Consider the following 19763-nt stretch of genomic DNA (forward strand, 5'->3'; position numbering starts at 1 on the left):
CAGGCATGGAAAGACAAGCTCATTTCTTTGCAGGTTCCTAAAGACCATGACTGACAGCACAGCTGGAGCTTTGCTGGGGCAGTCTCAGAGCAGGAGATTCATATCTGCCCTAACTTCAGATGACTGCAGCAATCCATGTCTCCATCATTTGGACACATTAATGGGCAGTTCACCTGGCCCATTGTAAAAGTCTCCTCCAGGGAAAGATTGCTTCTTCCACTCTCTATCAAGGTGATGACATCCTGGCAGTGGGTATCTTCAAAGGATGTCCAGAGCTCCTTGTGAGCCTTGGTTACTGGTTTCCCTGTAATGCTTGCCCTAGACTCAGTTTATCATAGCTGTATTGGTTATGAATGGAAGAATGCACTCCTCCTGAGCAACATATTTGTAAAGGCAAATCTCTCTCCAGCTTTCCCCTTCCTTCAGGATTCAGTGTTATACCAGCCTGGGGACATTCAGCACGGAGGTCTGTGCCAATACAGCTGTATCTCCCCATGGGACCTTCGCCAGCACAGCTACACAAGCATGCAGCAAATTATCACTAGCCTACACATAGGATGAGGAGAGTCAGGGTCACAACTTCATCCCATCAGATTTGTCTTCCCAGAGCATGCTGTGGAGATTCAAGAAACAAGGCCATGGCAGGAGGGCTCTTCACCAAATGGAGCTTCCAGGTGCTAGAGAGAAGAAGCCAAAGGCAAACTGGGCTCATTCCTACAGGAGAGGACAGTCTGAGCAGATGTGACTAGCAGGATACCAGGTTTGGGGAAGAACTGTTTGCTTGGACAGTTGCAAAATATTTACCAGACCTTTTACTTGGCATTACATCCAAACTTAAGTCTTACAGTCAATTCAGTTTGCTGAATTCAGGGGTTTGCTGTTGACAATGCCGATAAATACATTCTGTGTTGGCATCAACGCCAGCAGTAGCTCGAGTACATGGGTAAAATAGCAGGTCTTCTCTGGTGCAGAGCTGGATCTCCTGTGCAATGAGAAAGCAAATGGCAGAGCAGTGGGCCAGGCAAAGTGAATCCCCTGCATGAGGCTGAGGGCAGGAGACAGACCCCAGCCTTACCTGGCAGTGCAGCCCTGGGAGGGGTCTGGGAGACATCGCTCCCTAGGGCTGCAGCTCCACAGCCCTGAGACCTGCTGGAGTCTGGTTTTCTGTGGCACAGACACTGTGTCACACGCTGACCCCTCCAAGTCCCCAGAGGGATCTCACAGAAACATCAGCTCATTTGGGTCTTTTTCCCACAGATGCAAATCTACATAGAAACAAACAATCTGCTTTAAAATAAATCAGTACCATAAACAATAGGGTGTGCTGGAAGATTAGAAGGGACTGCTTCCTGGTATCTGGTGAGCAACACAGAGCTGATATCCTTATGGCTCTGGGGTGTGACTTCTCAGTTCAAAGGAATTCCCTACCATGACTAATTTATTTTGGTATTCAAGGCTCACTCCTTCACTCACTGCAGTCGATATGACCCTGTTTACAGCAGAGATGCCTATAGCAGTGCTGAAAAGAAGAGAACAGGGAGCAATACCGATCTTTGCAGCCTTTGCTACCTATGTGCCTGTTTCACCTTCCAAAGAAAGGTGGCAACTGGTCGTGATGCCTGCCCTTTTCAGAGCTGAACAGTGACTGTGGTGCAGCACAGTGCCTGGTGGCAGACACATCCAAGACATGTGAGGGCAGTGTGAACTCTGGAAACACATGAAGACCTTGTGGAGGGTTTTACTATTTCTGGGCTACCTAAGGCAGATTGTCTTCAGGCAAATGGCTCAGTATCTGTGGTGTGATCTCAGTGCCTGTCCTCCTTGCCTCTAGTCTGAGGTTTATGGGAGACAACTTACCTCTGTTTCCTGAGGACATCAGGAATACATGTGGTCAGGGCTGACTCTCACGTAATGACCAGCATAGGGAAACACCAGCTCTGGACTGTGAATTCAGCAGTTGAGTCATTTGTGGAGATGAGTCCTCTCTTAGAGGTTGCGTCACCTCCTAAGAAACAAGCGTGGACAGTGAACCGAGAGCTTGCAAGATTTGGACACTGGTACTCCCTGCAGGAGGAAAGGGAAAGGGAGAGGGAGAGGGAGGAGGGGAGAGGAGAAGAAGAAAATGTCTTTCAACTCTTCTGACCTCTCAGCCTTTGTCAGTGGCATGGTTTTACAGGGCATAGTTTGTGGCTGTTCAGTTTTGGAGAGGGGAGAAAGGATTTCTAAGAGCAGGTCCTGGAATCAGCATCATGGGACTTTGAATCTTCACCATCTCAGAAGCCTGGGGTCAACTAATAACATGGCCTCCCATCAGAGCCCATGTGTGCCTGATCCCTTCCCACACCTGCCCTAGCAGGGAGAGGCAGCTGTTTGCAAGAGCCAGGCCAAACCTGTGGCATTGCTCCCCATGGAGGTACCTCTGTGGGTACAGCATGTGTACAGTGTTCACAAGGCAGCAGAATTTTCTCCTGGCCCAATCAGGCTCAGGCATTGTTTAACAATATGACTAACTAGCTTTCTTCATTATCACTTAATTCTATCACAGGCTTATCTCTGCATTAAACAGAGTGGTAAACCGCACACTGGGTTTTAGTTAATTCTCTGAGAGGATGTCAGGTGGGTACGTGGCAGTAGGAACCTAAGTAGGGTGCCTAGTGGAGCTCATGAACTGGCTTGCTTCTCCCCTAAGCACCTGTGCAACTTACCTTACCTTACTTGCCTGGATTGGTAAGGGCAGGGCATTGCCCTCATTTGGGATAAACAACTGGCATACTATGTAAAGCATCCCAAGGAGAGAGGAACAGTCACTGAAAGCACCAGCAGAAGAGCAAGAGGTGGAAAGGATGGTGGCCAGCTAATAACATCTCTGGAGCCAGTAGTATGCTGGGGTCTGTCTTTCCTACAAATGTGATTAAGGAGCTGTTGAAGTAGCATCAGAATTGATTTTAGAAGAAATTTGTCAAATGAGTAGTAACAAATTTCTGTGATCTGGTAGTCCCGGAGTACTGCAGAACTCTGAAATATTCAAAGGAACACATCCCTGCTGCTAAGCACGGTGTGAGACCCAACATCCTTATCTGCCATGGGTGGATAAGAGTGGTAAATCTGATGCTCATTTTTACAAAAGGCTCCAATGAGGACCCAAGGAACTATTGATGAGTAGATGTTCATCCAGTTTGTAAATTTTTTGAATAGGTTTAGCAGAAATATGGAGCAATTCTATGTATGAGGGTTATGCCTGCCAATCGCTCAAAAGTCTTTGAAGTATTCACTGACAGTACAGATAAGAGTGGGCCAAAGAATACAGTGGCTGTGGGTTTCTGCCAACCTTTCAATGAGATTTCTCCTCAGACATCTCTAGCTCCAACCTTGTAGGTGGGAAGAGGAAGAGCCTTCCAGGGACTAATGACTTGTTAAAGATAGGAATAAATGGCCATTTTTCACCTGTGAGTGAGGTAGTTTGTGGAGTGCCAAAGGAGCATGTGCGAGGAGAGGGCTCTTCAGCAGAAACATCAGGGAAAAGGGCTGATGATTCAAAATTACTAAAGCAGTTAGAAGTAAAACTTCCTGCAAACAGTTGCAGAATGCTCTCTCCATGCTGAGTGCCTGAAAGATGAAACATCAGATGAGATTTGACATCAATAAATGTAAATAACACACAGAGCGGGGAAAAGAAATGACCAGTCTATGCATCTGCACAGTTAAGACCCCAGCATTAGCAATTACCACTCAAGGAAGAGAGGCTGGGGCCACTTCAGACTTGAGAAATGACAGCCCCATGTCTAGTGACTGCCAAAGTGACCAGTACAGTTTCTATAGCCTTCTCAGAAAAGCACTTCGGTGCTCTCAGAGTGGTGGCTCCAACACCACCTGGACAGGGAGCTGCATGAAGAAAAGTGCCAGCTAAGCAAGATCATCTTGAGATGTTGTTTGTGCTGACACAGAGTTTCTCCTCAGAGTCCCTAAGAAAATTCTGGTTTAACCAGGAGATGAGTTTTTAGATGAGATCGTATGCAGCAGTTTGAGCCCCTCAACACTTCAATCTTCTGGCTCTTCCCTTTCAATTTTGGTGGCATTCAGCAGAGTGCCAATGGTGATTGCTGGGATCTCGGCATTCAGGGGAAGGACTATCAGTAGCCAACAGGCTGTAGCTGACAAGAAAAAGGAATTAAAGCAAGCTGCAACAGTCTTATCCATTCCCTCATGGGCTTGTAATGCCAGGGAAGAGGGAGCAAAGCCATAACACTAGCAATCCTGCACAGGCACTGGCATTCAGGACAGGCCCTGACATCTCTTTTGAGCAAACCCTGGCACTGAGAAACTCACACTGTGTGAGGGGGTGCCTCACACAGCTAAATATCTGGTGTAAATGTGCTCAGACAGAAGCAGACTCACTCTTTCAGCTAGCAGAGAAGTACCTACATACCTCGGGATACATGGCCAGTACAACCTCCCATATAAAGTGCTGGTCTGACATGTGCCTTCCAGGGGAAATGCTCAGGAATTGTCTGCAGGTTAATAAAAAGTCCTGAGAAAAGAATAAGGAGGAATGAAGGCATCCCATTAAAATGGAGGTCAGGTCTGCCAGCTGGGACACCATGTACATCCCTAGAAAATTATCAACTGGGATGTGCCCGCTAAGTCACACCACACTTTCTGCATTAATCTGGATGACAAGTCACCAAATAAGTAAAAGTAGAAAGCGTTACTCTGAAGTATAGATGCCATCTCACCCACTTACCTCTGTACACACTCACAGTGACTCAAGCTCAAGGAACCTGTGATCCTTGCATGACTCCATCTCCCAGGCTTCTGTGCTTGGGGGGTTTGCAGGGTTCATCCTCCATTCTGACACAAAAGTAAGGAGTTTATCCACATCAAATGGGCTCCATCTGCCACTGTCTGGCCTTCCTCCCCAGTTGAGGCAGGCCATGCACCAGTTTCTTGATCATTCTGGTATTTTACTAACCTGTTTACTTTTTCAGCTGCACATTTTGCAGCCCCTACCCCATCTAAAAAAGTAATAAATATAGTGCTTGCCCTTTTTCCCAGCTGATCATTGCCCAACCTTTCTACTTCCTTTTCTTGTGTATTCCTGATTTTGACTCATCACAATACTTTGCTTCCTGCCTTGGAACAATTCTGAGTTTTTATGGGACCATGTGAAAAATTTTCTGAAAGTCAAAACCTGAATTTTTTAATTGGTTCTGTTTTATTCACTGCTTTAGAGGCATCTTCAGACTGCTCTGAAAAATTAGGAGACCACATCTCCTAATTATCCATCTCACCCACTAATAATTTTAGTAGTCCATGCTAGAAAAAAAAGTTCTTTGTCTTCATTTATCATTTAGGTGGGCAATGCATCTCCATGACAGAGGGAAGACTATGATACTCAAGGGCTTTAGGGGCCCAGAAGGCTCCTGCACTGTCTACATCCTTGATGTGGGGTCTTTCGACAAGTCCTCTTCTGTGCATGAACCTCAGCAGAGACAAGATGCCAGTGGTGGAGGTAATGGGAGAAGCCCACCCAGCAGAGTGCCTTGCAGCAGGGAGCAGGCCTGTCCTGCCAGCCCCCTCCAAGTATTTGGTATCAGGCCTGGAGCTCGTGCGCCCATCCATCACATCTGCAGATAGTCCTGAAGGGGTAGAGGGACAGATCCAGGGTGGGATCAGCACATGAGGTGCTGTGCACTTAGGGCAGCTCACCTCTCCTTGCTGGTCCTAAGCCATCCCCACTGATGGCCCTTTATTGCCACAGGGAGATTTACCCCAAGCAGGATCGCACCATGCAGTATCTCCCTTGCACTCCACTCTTCTTCCACTGAACTCAAAAGACTGGAGATGGCAACTTGCAAGCAGAGAAGGACATGAACATGAACCACTTCAGCAGCAGCAAGAGGGGACTGAGAAAGCAGAGCTCATTCTCACAGGAAGACATAACACTGGAGTGAAAAAGTCCTGGAGACCCTTCCTCTGGGCTGCTGGGTGACATAGGCATTGTCGTGGCTCATGTGGAACCAGGGATCCATCCATCGCATCTGCAGATAGTCCTGAAGGGGTAGAGGGACAGATCCAGGGTGAGATCAGCACATGAGGTGCTGTATGGCCAAAGCCTGCTCAGGCAGGTCCAGCCAATGCACGATGGAGAAGACATTAGGAACCAGCAGGCTCCAAAGGGAGCAGGGATACCCGAGTGGTGCTTTGGCCAGCAGGACCAGTAAATCATACAGAAGTTTGCAATGCAAAAAGTACAGAAAGTGCAGTTTGAGACTGGGGGTGTCAACGAGTCCTGTCTTGTCCTTGAGCTGCTCATGGTGTGGTTCTGCTAAATGGTGGCATTTGTTTCAGGACAACACTACTTATGAGGAGAAGTCCATTAGATGGGACATTTCAAACATAGTGGACTAAACATTAGGAAAAATTAGTAAGGAACAAGCCTCCTGGCCACCTTGTTGGACAGTGCAGTAGGGCTCTGTTTACTGACTCAGGTCAATGCTTGGAGATTAATTCATTTCAATAACTTCTTCCCCATCAGATGTTAAGGAATATCAACTTAATCAGATGTAGCATGACCAGGAAATCACATGTCCAGTCCATGACAGGTAGAGGGCTCAGCTCAGGACAGCCTCATCACATGGACTACATGAGGGTGAGGGACTGCAGCACTTAGCTGTAAGTGGGGCGCTACTGGAATCAGAGCTTCTGTGGTTACCAGGTTTCTAAGGTCTCTGGCAACATGGGCATACAAGTCTGGAAGCCGTGAAATTCCTATCACCAAGCCAAAATGTTTAAGAGGGCTTCCCAGAAACCACAGGATTTAAAAACAAAACAAAACAAAACAAAAACAAAAACCCAATAAAACCCCAAACCAGGTCTGAGGGACTTTTCAGGTGGATGTTTATGATCTAGCGGGAATTTAGGCAGCTTCCCAGATGAGACCCATGTGTCAGGGAAGCTGAGACCTGTCCTTGACTTAGCTTGACTTGTACCAGTTATGTTACAAGTTAAAAGGTTCCACCAGTTCATTTCTTTCCACTTACCTCAAGTGAACCAGATGTGGGCTTGGGGAGGGGAAGCCTCAAAGGATCTGTATTTCTTTACTTTGCATGTCAGCAAAAAGTTTTTCTTCTCTGAGAGAATGTTTGGTAGGTGGAGAAGCATCCTCCATTGCAGCTAGGTCCAGCACATGGCTCTGCCCAGCGTCTGGCATTACTGTGCTCACCTGTAGCACAGGAAACCTTAAGTCAAGAATTAGCCCCACCCCATATATTTGGCATTATTCTGAGTGTCTGTGTGTAACAGAACAAGAGGACATGTTCTGAGTGCCTGCAGCACATGCTACCTGAGCCGCAGTGTATGTGAGCATCTCAAGTGGATAATCCCACGGATGCAGCCACATCCTGACAAAGGTGTGCACCGAGCAGCACAGCTTTGGGAACACCTACACTGCAGGACAGAGAAGCACAGATGAAACATCTGAGCACACCCCTGTGCTCACTTTCAGCTTCCTAGTGCAGCCCCAGGATCTGTGCGGCCCAGGGCGCAGCCTGCTCTGTGCCTCAGCACCCAAACGAACCGGACGAGGGGCGGCAGCAGCGGCCAGAGTCACAGCCCCGTTTGCCGAGTAGCCAAGTCCTGTGGCTCCCTGATGGGATAGGCATCCAACCCGGCACTCGGGCGCAAGGACCTGCGCCCAGCCGTCCCCTCGCCTGGGACGCTTGCCCTGACCCCAGCCCGTCCTTCGTCTTAGGGGCACACAGACCCCCAAACCACACTGGCTGCCCCAGCGTGGGAGACGGAGGTCGTGGGGCCTGCCTCGCGCCATGCTGCAAAGAGTTAAGCCCTCGCTCTGTTGATATTTCCGAGTGGCTCCCAAAGTCGGCCGAGACGGGGAGCGTCCTGATTGGCTGCGCACGGGCCGGTAGTAATTAGTATCAGATATCAAACTTCTGTCTTTGCTAAGACCCTTTCCGATAGTCGCTGCTCCCCGCTAGACGATGACATCAGCCAGGACACCCAGCTGCTGGTAGTAAACTCCGGGCAGGAGGAGGCTCCCGCTAGCTCCACGTTAATTAGTTCAACACAGCACAGGGGGAGCAGTTGGTGTCTGTGGAGGGTCAGTGCTGGATGGGACCAAATCTTTCAAAGCCACTTGCTGCTTCTTGCCAGCCGGCTGTAAAAGCACCTAGAGAGTCCAGGAGAGCTGGATGAATCCTGAGCACTAGCTGTGGTCTGGTCGGCTTTTCTCTGTGGAGGAAGTTAATGGTTTAAGTGAGGGGCGTCTGGATCTGGTCCCCGAGTCACCATGACACTCCTGGGGTCTGAGCACTCCTTGCTGATTCGGAGCAAGTTCAGATCAGGTAGGGGAAATGTTGAGATTTCTTTTAAAACTTCTCTCTCCGGCAAGCCGTAGCCACAGACTGTTTTGCATTAAATGTTTGGAAGCAGCATGCAAGCAAAATATTCAAGGGGTCGTAGAGCTGTCACGGCTTTACTCTTACAGAGGCTATTCCGCAAGTGGAGAAACGCATCTTCCTTCCTCTCTGTTGCTTTTTTTTTTTTTTCCTGGGTTTTCATTGTCTTCGATTTATGTCTGTGGTTTATTTTGGTAAAACTGCAGTTCCCGGGTCTCCTGCCCTGGCCCTGCTGCAAAGGATTTGGGCAGGAAGCCAAAAGGGCATCTGGGATAAACAAGGTACCTAATGCCGTCCGTATATTCTAGGTGCTCTTGCGGGTCCGTCTGTGATAATCGCAGTGAGGATGGGCCTGACACTCTCTCTGACATGCAGGCAGCTGACTTTGTTCCATTAAGTCGTGACTAATTGGAGAAAAATGAATTTGAAGAAATGCGTCATTTTTAGAAGTAAAAATAACAAATGGAACATGAAAAGTATTTAAAGTGACATCATCAGAGAAATAAAACCAGAGCCACACAATTGATTGCCACTCTCAGAGGGTTTGCAAGTAAAACATGCCTCCGTCTCGTAAGTTAGGAGAAGCACCGATAAGGGGCTTCTCAGAGGACATTCAGCGTGAGTGAAGGTGAGTGAAGGTGAACTATGGGACAGTCACTTCTAAATCAGCCCCTCTGCTGGATATTCATGCCTTTAGTCACTGGCTTTATTTATAGTAAGTATGCCGTGTTTGTGAGTGAGTATCTTTACTTGTAATTTTTTTTTAATGACCATAATGTACTGTAATATTAATGGTAATGTCAAAAAATGTTCTCGAGGAGCTTTCTCTGACCTTCCCAGAGGTGAAGTTCTCCCCGGGAATATTATCTGGGAGGATGTTCAGACAAACCAGCTGCATGTGCTGTATGGGACACTGTAAAACCGGACGGGGTAGTCACGTTGGAACATGCACCCGGTCTGGCATGTCACCCACGCCGTGTGTGTTTTTGCCTCCTTGTCCATTGTAGATAATGAAATCAGAGATTTATGATACTGATGGTAGACATGAGTGGTGTTATCAGGATCTCTTAGATAGCTGGGTGGTCAACTTAAACTTTGTTTTCTCAGCAAATACAAAGTTGGCAGTTGGTTGAAAACCCAAGAGTGTGTGTGCAAACACAAGTGTCCTAGTCTGGCTGAATTATACAAAACTTGGGTCCAGGGCTTTGGTGTGGTTTCCATATCGCTCTGATCTTACATTTCATTAGATTAAGTCATTCCTTAGATTTTGTTGGTATATTATGGTACATTGCTGTTCATTTGAAAAAAATCTCAGTCTGTAACAATTCCTCCAGCAACTACAAAGCAACACTGCCACCTTTCTGACGAGAGGAGGACAGGCTGTTTTACATGCCCCTGCATTCTTTTCAAATGAACCAGTATTGTTTTTAAGGCTCATTGCTGGTTTATTTGTAAGCTGGCTTTATTATGGAACCAACAGTGGGATCTCTAAACATATTTTTCAAATGATTCTCCATTAAAAGTAAACTTTGTGGGTCTTTGCATCCATAAATTCTCGTGCCTTTCAGCATTTCTAGAGCAGTCAATTTGTGGGGCATTCTTTGGTTCATGACTTATTCCCACAGCTGCCATCCCTCACTATTGCCTGGTGAGAGATAGGTTTCCCATTTGACAAGATTCCTCTGCCTATTTATTTTGTTTGAGTTGGGCTTGCCAAAATCCCAAATGAGTGTCTGCTCCTCGCTCTCCCCACTGCTGGGACTGCCACAGGTAATGTGGGACATGGCCACGGCACAACCCTGGTCATCACAATCTGTGAGACGGGAGGAAAGCAGGATGCTAAGGAATACAAATAAATCAATAATGCTGCTTTCAGTTTGTGCTGGATTCTTAGTAACATGGGGAATAGAGAAGAAAAGCTAACATTTAATGGTTGAAGTGATTGAATGTCTTTTATGTGCAAAGTCTCTATGTGACAGAGTTTCCTCCAGTGTCCCTGCTCCATGTGCAGACTTTGGTAGCTGTAAAGCCCCACAAACATGGCAGAACATGCAGTGCTCTGATTTACTGTCCTCCATTCACTTGGAAGAGGAATGAATGTCTCAAACAACCCACTGCCCTGCACCACACCCCCTGCATGGCTCAGGGGCTGTAACACGCTACGGGACAGCAGCAGTTTACACAGAGAGCTATGTAGCTTGCATGGAGCATGCGAAGGACAAGCCAGGAGGGATCAGACCCTGAAATGCCAAGCCCCAAGGAGCCATGCTTCACGATGCGCCGTTGCTTTGGAAATGGTCTTGTGCAGGCAGGTATGAGGCTTTGCTTGCTCCCCAGGTTTGGGAAGGATTAGCTGTGCTCCGTGACTCATGACGAGTCTGAATCCCTCTTGAAGGATTCCAGGCCAGTGTTAATGAGGGCTGAAGTAATTCTTAATAACTAAACTTTTGCCATCTCTCCATGGCCTACACACACTGAGCAGCTGAAAGAGCCATGTGTGTGTTAAAGGGTGCTAGAGATATATTAATTGCTTGTTGTTTCCTCATCCCAGAATCCTTTTAATCTCCGTGGCACACAGCAGGCAGAAAGTGGAGCAAGGAGGTGGCAACTAGAAGATGGTGGCACATAGGTGTCCCTCTTAGAGTGGCTCGAGGGTCAGCATTCCAGTCTCTTGCTTCCATCTGGCAGCATCAGTAGCAAGAAAAGGTTTGTCCAGGAAAGGCTGATTTGGTGGACGCAGCGGCTCTTTCATACCATGCCCAGCAATCCTTCCTTGAGTCCCACGGTGTTTTCTCCTGCTCTTCTCTCTCCAGTGGTCCAAAGTGAATGGCCAGCATAGCCATGCAGTGTGGAGAGATAGTAGCTACCCTGGTGGAGGGCACCAGGAACCGCTCCAGAGGAGACAAATCAAATCAGCAACATGCTGCAGGCCTTCAGGTTCCCCCTCCCCTTCCTCAAGGATTTGTGTGCATGTTTATTTTGTGTTTTGCCAAAGATAAATATACTGATCTGAAGTTATCCTGACAAATTTTGCAGGAATGATGATTCTTCAAGCCTGCCATGCTATCCCATGTTATCCAATTATCAATAGGATTGTACTAAATCAACCAGGACATCTAAGGGCTGTTCCAGAAACATATTTAACTCTTCCCAGAGACGATCATTTCTGTGAAGTGATCTACTAATTTGAATACAAACCAATTGTACTCCAGCAGCAGAGAAGCATTGTCATCGGACAGGGCAAACAAAGCTGGCAAATGCAGACTTAACCTTAACTCTGACCTTTTCTGTCCAGCGATATGGAAAGAGAGTTTACATGGCCAACATCTGCATAACATCAGTGGTAGTTCAGATAATTGTTGAGAAGTGAAAGTTTAACACTCTAAATATGGCTCTGCATGGCTTGGCATGCGGTAAGATCCAGGCCTAATTGTGGACACATGGGTGTGAATTTGCAGAGAAGACTTGCCTGGCTCTATGGAGGAAAGGATTCGTGCTTACACATAGGGCTTGAATGAAGCTGGTTGAGATGGGAGAGGAATTTATTCTGTTTGCCTCTGGTGGAGAGAGTGATTTGGACCAAGATCAGCAGGTTAACAAAGGCAGAAGAGAGTAGGTCTTGGTAGGGTGTTAGGCCAGGCATTTTGGCAGAACCTTTATTTTCCTTTTCCCAGTGTCCAAAGATAAAGCATGCGCATGTGTTTCCTCTCAGATCATGAAGTCATACAGTTCACAATCAGTGTATGCATTCAAACCTCAGCCTCTCTGTAACTGATGTCACTGTTTTGTGATTTCACGAAGTTTTTGTAAAACACTGACTTGTTGTAGATGGGTTTGTGCTTTGTTTTGTTTTTCCAGCATCTTATACCTTGGTGCTTTAGCTGACAGACGTATGTTTCTCTGTCAGTCAGGCATGTGTTATAGCACAGACTGAAAGGTATCTCAATGCGCTTGAGGAAAAGGATGTACGGGCTACTCACGGGGATGCTGAAGGGATGACTTCAAGGAGGGCTGGTGGCAGCCTGTTCTCAGGACCTTGGCAAGGTTGGGGTTGCACATTATGATGGACACAGACTTCAGAGGGATTTCACAGCTGGTTGTTCTCTAGTGGTGACCTGTGCCCATTTGGTGGTCTGGGCTCCTTGCTAGCCAGGTGTGGGTCTATGTCTCTTCCAAGGCACCTGCAGGTCCAGATGTGGGTTTAGAGATGTTGTTCTCACCAATGTAGATGAGATTTTCAGCACAGTGCAGCCTCCCAAGTAACACACAAATTCGTAGCACATCTGCCTGGGAAAAGGTAAAATGCTCCTACCTCTGAAGTGCTGAGCATCACAGGCAGAGGTAAAGCTGGTGTGGCTTGGCCCCATGCTGAGGCAGCGCCTGGCCAGGAGAGGACTGACTAGGGCTTTCCATGGCTGTCCTGGCTGAGCGGCGCCATTTTCAGCTGGGCTGTGGCTGGCTGAGCTTCATCTCTGCTCACACAGGTCCCACACAGGCCGTGCTGTCAGAGGATAACATGGACCCAGAGACCTGATGCTACAGAGAAATCACTTTGTGGCACCTGGCTATTGGCAGATCAGATGGGCCGACAGCCATGGAGGGGTTTTGCAAAACAGCAGCTCCAGAAGAGCAGGCCCTACGATGCTCTGCTGGACCAGTGCTTCACCCTGCCAGTGGTGGCACCCAGGAGGTTGGCTGGCTTGTCACCCAGCTCGGGGGGACTCCACATTCACCCAAGTACAGACCCCACGTCAGGAGCTTGATGTCAGCCTGTTGCTCAGCTGGGACAGAGCAGCACTGCTCCCGGCTGCCCTGCCCATTTGGACATCCTGCTTTGAATACAGGTTCCTGCTCCTGACACAGCTGCGAGAGCCACAGCCCCAAGAAGGCCACAAGCAACACGACTGCACCCTGCCACCGAGCCAGCCCTTCTCCTGCCCTGCTGGGACCTGGGGACAGTTGAAGGATCCCATGTGCATCTCCAACTGGGCAGCTTCTCTCCCCCTGGCATGCTCACGTGAGAAAGCCTCAGACATCATCTGTAAAGACAGTCTCGAAGCCAGCAGCAGTCCTGCCTTTCAAGGGAGGCTGGGTCCAAAAGAGGACTGTTTTCTGTCAGCTAGTGTGTGAGCAGTGGTGAGTCACCAGGTTCCTCTCGTACGCACCATGGCCATGGACAAACATACGTTTCACATTTGCTCAGCTGCTGTTTGACATGCAACAAAGCTGCTGCTGTTGAAAACAGGAGTCCCTCCTTCCCATCACCCCATTTCTAATTTGCTGCCAACTCCTCCCTGGCCCCAGCAGAGCACTCCCCATCCCGTGCACCATTGAGCTGCACTCATGCTCCTCAAAGCCCATCTCTGGGCTCCAAAGGGCAGGAATGAGCTGCTGGGGTGGCTGGCAGAGGGGACGGTGACTTGCTGCTGCTTTTTTCAGTGGCAGTGCCAGCTTCACTTGTTTGTCAAACTGCTTACTCCCATCATGGTCACACACTTGGGTCAAACTGGCATAACGTCGTGCTTCTGCTGGTCCCCTTCACTGCACAGCCCAGCAGCACCAGCTGGTGCGGGGAGCCACACAAGGTGCAGGGATCAGCAAGCAACTGTCTGATCATCAGTTCTGATAGCAGCAGTGACTTATTTCAGAGGAAGATGAGAGCACAGCAATCGCACTGGTTTGCCAAGCAAAGCAAAGGTGCTGGCACAGCCCAGGCAGGGAGGAAACTACCAGCTATTGGGATTTCACCTGAAACCACATAAGAGAGCTGGGAAGAGCTAAAGCAGTAGGGACTCTGCCTCAGTCACTTCCACTCCCAGAGTGTCTGTCAGAGATAGGGACAGATGCCGGGTCAGAAGTCATGAAGCAGCAATAGACCTGCAGCTCCACCTGGACAGCTCATCTCAGCCGCAAGGCTCAGCTGAATGCTGAGAATGCCTCGTGCAGCCTCAGAGTTTCCAGGGAACTTGCATTGGCCACTATGTAAGTGTTGGTGGGAAGGGACAGGCTCTTGATACAGCCTCCTTCTCAGAGACAGACCGTCACCAACACTAGGTCAGGTCAGCCGTGGCTTTGCCTGCTTGCCCTAGTGCTGAACCCTGTGAGAAGGGCAGTTCCCCCACCTCCCTGGGCAATGTGCCTCAGTGCTGCTCAGCCCCCTGTGCTGTTAAAGCCAATTCCCCAGAGAGGATGGTGCTGTGAGTGCTCTGGCAACACCCCATCATGGTGGATGCTCTGATGCAGGTGGTAAAAGTCCCATCCTGACCATCTGCTGAGCACTGGACTCAAAGTGCCCCCACAGATTGAAGGAGAAAGCCAGGTCTGCCTACTTCTGGGGTGGAGGGAGGATTTGAACATGCCTTTTCCAGTGCATCACCAGGTCAGGCAAGGCCCAAGCTGTCTTCTTAGCTTTGTAAAGCTCTGAGGTCAACTCCTAGGGAGGAGGATGACTCATGACTACGAGTCATGGGCAGTGCTCAGAGCTTGGGCCACCAGAGCCAGCTATGACTGATGCTAGGAGGTCTTCTCTGCACCAGTGACACAGCCCCACTGCAGAGGATGTTTCTGGAAGCTGTAGCACTAAATGGGACTTGGTGCTAGCATAGAAGAAAGCAGTATTTCTAACGGAAAAAGTTCACGAGCAAAATCTCTGGAATAGCTCTGACATGCCTCACATCATCTAGGGAGGGATTTCTCATCATGGTGTACCATAGGAGGGAGGAGGGTTGCTGAAAGAAAGGCTGTGTCTCAGCTGAAGGCAGCTGATGGTGCCAGCACAGCTTGGTACCACAGGGTGACCCGTATGCATGACTGCTCCCTTGGGGGTACTTCTCACCGTCCAAGCTGGTGCAGGCAGGCAACAAGGATGCTTGGGGTGTGGGACTAAGATTGTCTCATCAGTGCTCCAGTCATCACTCCTTGTAACATAAATGTTCCTCTGAAGTGTTAGCAAAGCAGTTTCCTTGAAAAATAAAATATTCAGGGAAAAAAGTAATTCTCATATGTGGAGGGTGACAGCATCCTCGAAGTGAGTCACAGGCAGCACTCAGAGCTCAGGCCTTCAGACACGTGGCAAAGGAAGAGGACAGGAATGCAGCTGGGGTCAGACACAGATTTCAAGTCCCCTTCAAGAAGCAGCTAAGTGGTGGTTGTTTGGATGGTGCCAGGGGCTCCTCCAGCCCTGTTTTTAAGCATTGTTGGTTGTAAGGGAAAGGTGCAAGCCTTGAGCTGGCATCCACCAAGCTGCAAGCTGCAGCACTGACTTAGAGGCTGCCGAAAGTAGTGGCGGCTTTACCTCTTCCTGCAGGGATGTTCAGTGTTACTATCTGACACTGTCCACAGCTACATTTCTTCAAATGGTTTGCAACAAGCTTTGGAATTTCATAGAGATGATATTTGAGAGTCAAGGCATGCATCCTACTGCATGAGGACGTCCAGATCTGGGTGAATATTCAGTGGCTAAAATAACTGTTTCAACCATTGAGCTTGGGCTGCTCCTGGAAATAGCCAGCTTTTGCACTTGCCTGTCCTCACATTTTCTGTTAGTGTGCCCTGAACAGACAAGGATGGATAAACTTTTCCTCCTTGTCCTGTGGCTTAAGAATAGGCCAGGAAGTTTGTAAGCTCAGCATGGCCCAAGATGAACCATGTGGGGGAGGCTGCATGGTCTGCCCATAGCCACTCATCCATGGAAGACGTTAGTTCTCATGCTCAGAACAGCTTGTGTCATTGCTGGGTCACAGCCTTTATGCCTGTCAGCATGAAAAACAATTTGGAGACCTTTTCTCCCTGCACAAAATTATCATTAAATAATATCAGGTCCCCTCTGTGATGGTCTATCAGCAGGGTAGGCTCCCTCGGATTGTGCACTGTTTGCTGGAAGGCAGTAGGATCTGGGAAATCTGGGTTTCTGAGTGCTACTCCTGCACCCAAGCAAAGGGAGAATTATAGCAGTGAAACCTACACATTTTCAGCACTTCTTGCATCAAGGCAGATGCTGAATCTTATAGCCACCACACTAGAAATCGTCATCACCTTCCAAACTATGCTTCAAGGGAATTTGTAATATCTCCTTTTTTCTTTAAACAGGCCTGGCTGACAGCTGACTGCACCCTGAGACTGTTAAATTATTTGTGTGCTAGGAATGGCTATAAAATAAGCAGAAGCAGCAGAGAATGTGGGCTTTGAATGCACAGTCATCTGATTGATAGCATCCCCCTTGATCATGTGGATGTGGTATATCACTTGGTCTGGCTGTGTCGGAAGTTGGAGTGAAATGGTGCAAATAGTTTGGCACATGTGGGAGCTGTGAAGGGAAGTGATGGAGCATCCTCACTTGGGATATTTTACAGCTAGATGGGGCAGACTGATGTGTCCTTGGCAGGGTGTTGTATGTGGCTGTAGAAGCCTTTGCTATCTCCAGCTCCTGTTTGACGACGGCATGTTGTGTGTAAATTGCCTCAGTTTAAGGCAAGATGCTCTAATGCCCAGGACACTGGACCAGGACCTAGGAGAGTAGAGAACCATTCTTGGGTGAACTACAAATCTTTATTTTTGAGCAGTCTCTGACCTCTCTCAGCTCACCTATTCCATAAAGATACATATCTTCCTCAGGGAAAGTGCAGAGCTCTGCATGGTTCTTCAATATTGTGACCAGTCACAGAGAACGTTCTACACAGACAAAGTGGGGTCACCTCACCCTGTGTAAGATATACCTACCAAGAGCTGGTTACCATTAAACTGCCTCTATAGTCAAGGAGGGAAGACAGGCATTTCTAAAGCATGGACAATCTAATCTGGTTTTGAGGTTCCCTGAGGGCAATGACTCCTGCAAAGGGGATGCAGATACCTAGAGTGCAAGCATCTAAATCTGTGTCCGTGAGCAGAACCAGCACCGACTGGGGGTGGTGCCATGGGGCAACAGAGGGCTACAGACTTCCCTGGCAGCAAGGTTTGGCAGTGACTTCTAGCCACCAGCTTCACGCTGGCATAAGGGGAACAGCACACATGCAGACTTTACCAGGTACTGAAGGCTACATTCTTCCCTCACAGCACGAAGCTATCTTTGGTGCCCTAAGAAGTGCTGGAATTTGGCAGGAGATCATTGTCCCACGTGGGGCCTTCACTAAACATTTGCTCTGAATGTGAGATGTGGTTTGTACAGAGGACATGGAAAAGTCACAAGCAATGGCATCTCAGGAAGCCTTGTGCTTTGGGGACTCCTCTGGAAGGGATTATTATTCAGCTCCATCCCACATCCCAGGGAAGCTGCATTGCAGACATGAGCTGTTGGCAGAGCTCAGCAGGTTGCTCCTGAGGACAAAACAGCTGTTCTTCCCTCTCTTCCCCTTCCAATACCAGCTCTCTCTGGGCAGCTAAGGGGGTACAGTCTGGGGCTGTGCTGGTAGCCAGGGGATATGCATGCAGTTATATTGTGACCGCTGAAACTTATATGTCCTCGTGGCAAGCTGTACTGAGTTTCCAGCAGGAAAATATGGAAGTGAGTTTTATGTTTTACCTTGTGATACAAGTGTCTGTCTTCTTGAAGACAAATTTGCAAAACCAAAAGTGTAGAATAAGTTACTAACTCAAAGTACAGGCAGGGTTACCTGAGTGATGGGATGAATTAACTTGTGCAGTCCTGAGCCATGCAGGGGTCTGTAACCTTGCAGAAGGCAGGCTGCAGTTGTATGGTGGGCTGTTGTTACGTGCTGTAAATACTGAGAGGTGCTTCTTTGTTAGATGCCTAATCGATGCTCTGTAGCTGAGGCCATGCTGCTAAGCCACTTAGTGACCCTGATCAGTGGTTCACTCCCATCTGTCAGTGCACTGTTTCCAAAAAGAAGTTATACTGGAGATTGCATGTCCTTGGAGCAGTGGATTAATACAGAGATGGCACTAATCTCTCCTCACCACATTATCTACATCCCCCTTGGTACAGTAAGTATATCTGCATCCAGTGCTGAGCCTTGCAGGGCTGGAAATGTGCTGCCAGGCCCTCAGGAGGGAGATGGAGTTGGAAAACTCTACTCAACCCACAGTGCTGGGGCAAGGGAGGACCTCCCAGCTTCAGAGCTCAGAGCTGAGCAACTATTTGAGCTGCAGCCATGGTCACCTGAGGCTGCTATTACAGGTGCCAGGCAGGGATCAGTCTGTCCCAGGCACTAGGGCACTGCCTGCACCAGAAACAGCCCTGCCCTGTTTATCTATCTGCAAAAGTGAGGACTGGGTCAGTGCAGGCTATGCGTCTCCTCCATGGCAGTATTCCTTGGCTTGGAGCACTCTGCTGCACCAAGGCTGGTCCAGCAGCAGCAGGGATCAGTGCCAGATCTCTGTGCCACACACAGACCCCCTGACACATTGTCTCTGATAGATGTATTAGTACCTCAGCAAAATCCTGCATCTTTTCCTGACATTCTCTCTCTCTCAGTTTTACAGCTACGGCTTCAGCAGAGAAGGACCCGTGAGCAGCTGGCAGACCAAGGCATCATGCCACGTGAGTATCTTTTTCTGCCTTTTTCACCCACTTGTGGCTCAGAGGGGCTGTGTTCATCTTGGGTATGCTGGGGCACTGTGTGGCACCAGCTGCCTGCTCAGACCCACTCAGCTCTGAGCAGATTGCTACTGGGGGAACTTTGCTTCCTGCCCTGTAGAGATACTATTGTCCCTGGTGCTATACAATGGTGCCCAGCATTTGCCACACAGGTTATAATGCTGCTGCTTAAACTGAAGTCAGGAGAGATGCTTAGCTTACACCATCCAAAAATTCAGGTGCATAGCTCCCTGTCCCAGAGGTCACTGTGGCAGGACAAAAATATCCAGCTCCAAGCAGAAGACTCGCAAAACTCTTCACATAGGCAAGGGCAGAGAATATCATGTCCTCCTGTAAAAGCCAGGAACCTCTGGAAAAAGGAAGAGGTGGCTAACTGCCTTGGCCCCAGTGCAGAGAGGCAGCCCCTGGATGAGTGAGACATATCCAGATCTGTGCCTGTGCCCAGCCAGGACCGCACAGGGCAGAACTCTCAGTGTACACTTGAAGCCAGTGAAACCCCACCTGGACCTTCTTGCTGCAGAGTGACGAATTATGTCCATGCTTTCCCCTCTCTGACCACATTCATCCTTGCTAACCCGTCATTCAAGCCTGAAGGACAAGCTCCAGGCCAGCATTATCATGTAATCATTCAGCATCAGAAAGCCAGTTGCTAAAGCCCAGAAAGTAAGTGAAAGAAAATGAGCCCCTTCTGCACCTGCAGGTACATCATGAAACCTGTAGCACTATCGGAGAAATGATGTTGGGACGTCAGCCCTGCTCAATGGATAACTCCATCCTGACCTAGCTCGGGCTCCATG

At 48.6% G+C, this 19763-nt stretch overlaps 1 protein-coding gene across 6 annotated transcripts in view; it reads left to right on the forward strand.

Moving 5' to 3' along the window:
• The window catches only part of MYOCD (myocardin), a 265246-nt gene that overhangs the window by 217572 nt on the left and 27911 nt on the right, over window positions 1-19763 (forward strand). For 4 of the 6 annotated variants that reach the window (XM_052808483.1, XM_052808477.1, XM_052808482.1 and 1 more), the window contains exon 3: window positions 18844-18909. In XM_052808483.1, the coding sequence (XP_052664443.1) occupies window positions 18844-18909 (66 nt within the window). Of the gene's footprint in view, window positions 1-8267; window positions 8361-8964; window positions 9130-18843; window positions 18910-19763 lie in introns of those variants that run through there. The other 2 variants (XM_052808479.1, XM_052808478.1) reach the window with 2 other exon arrangements.

Source organism: Harpia harpyja, chromosome 14 (assembly GCF_026419915.1).
Source record: "Harpia harpyja isolate bHarHar1 chromosome 14, bHarHar1 primary haplotype, whole genome shotgun sequence".
Taxonomy (NCBI): Eukaryota; Metazoa; Chordata; class Aves; order Accipitriformes; family Accipitridae; genus Harpia; species Harpia harpyja.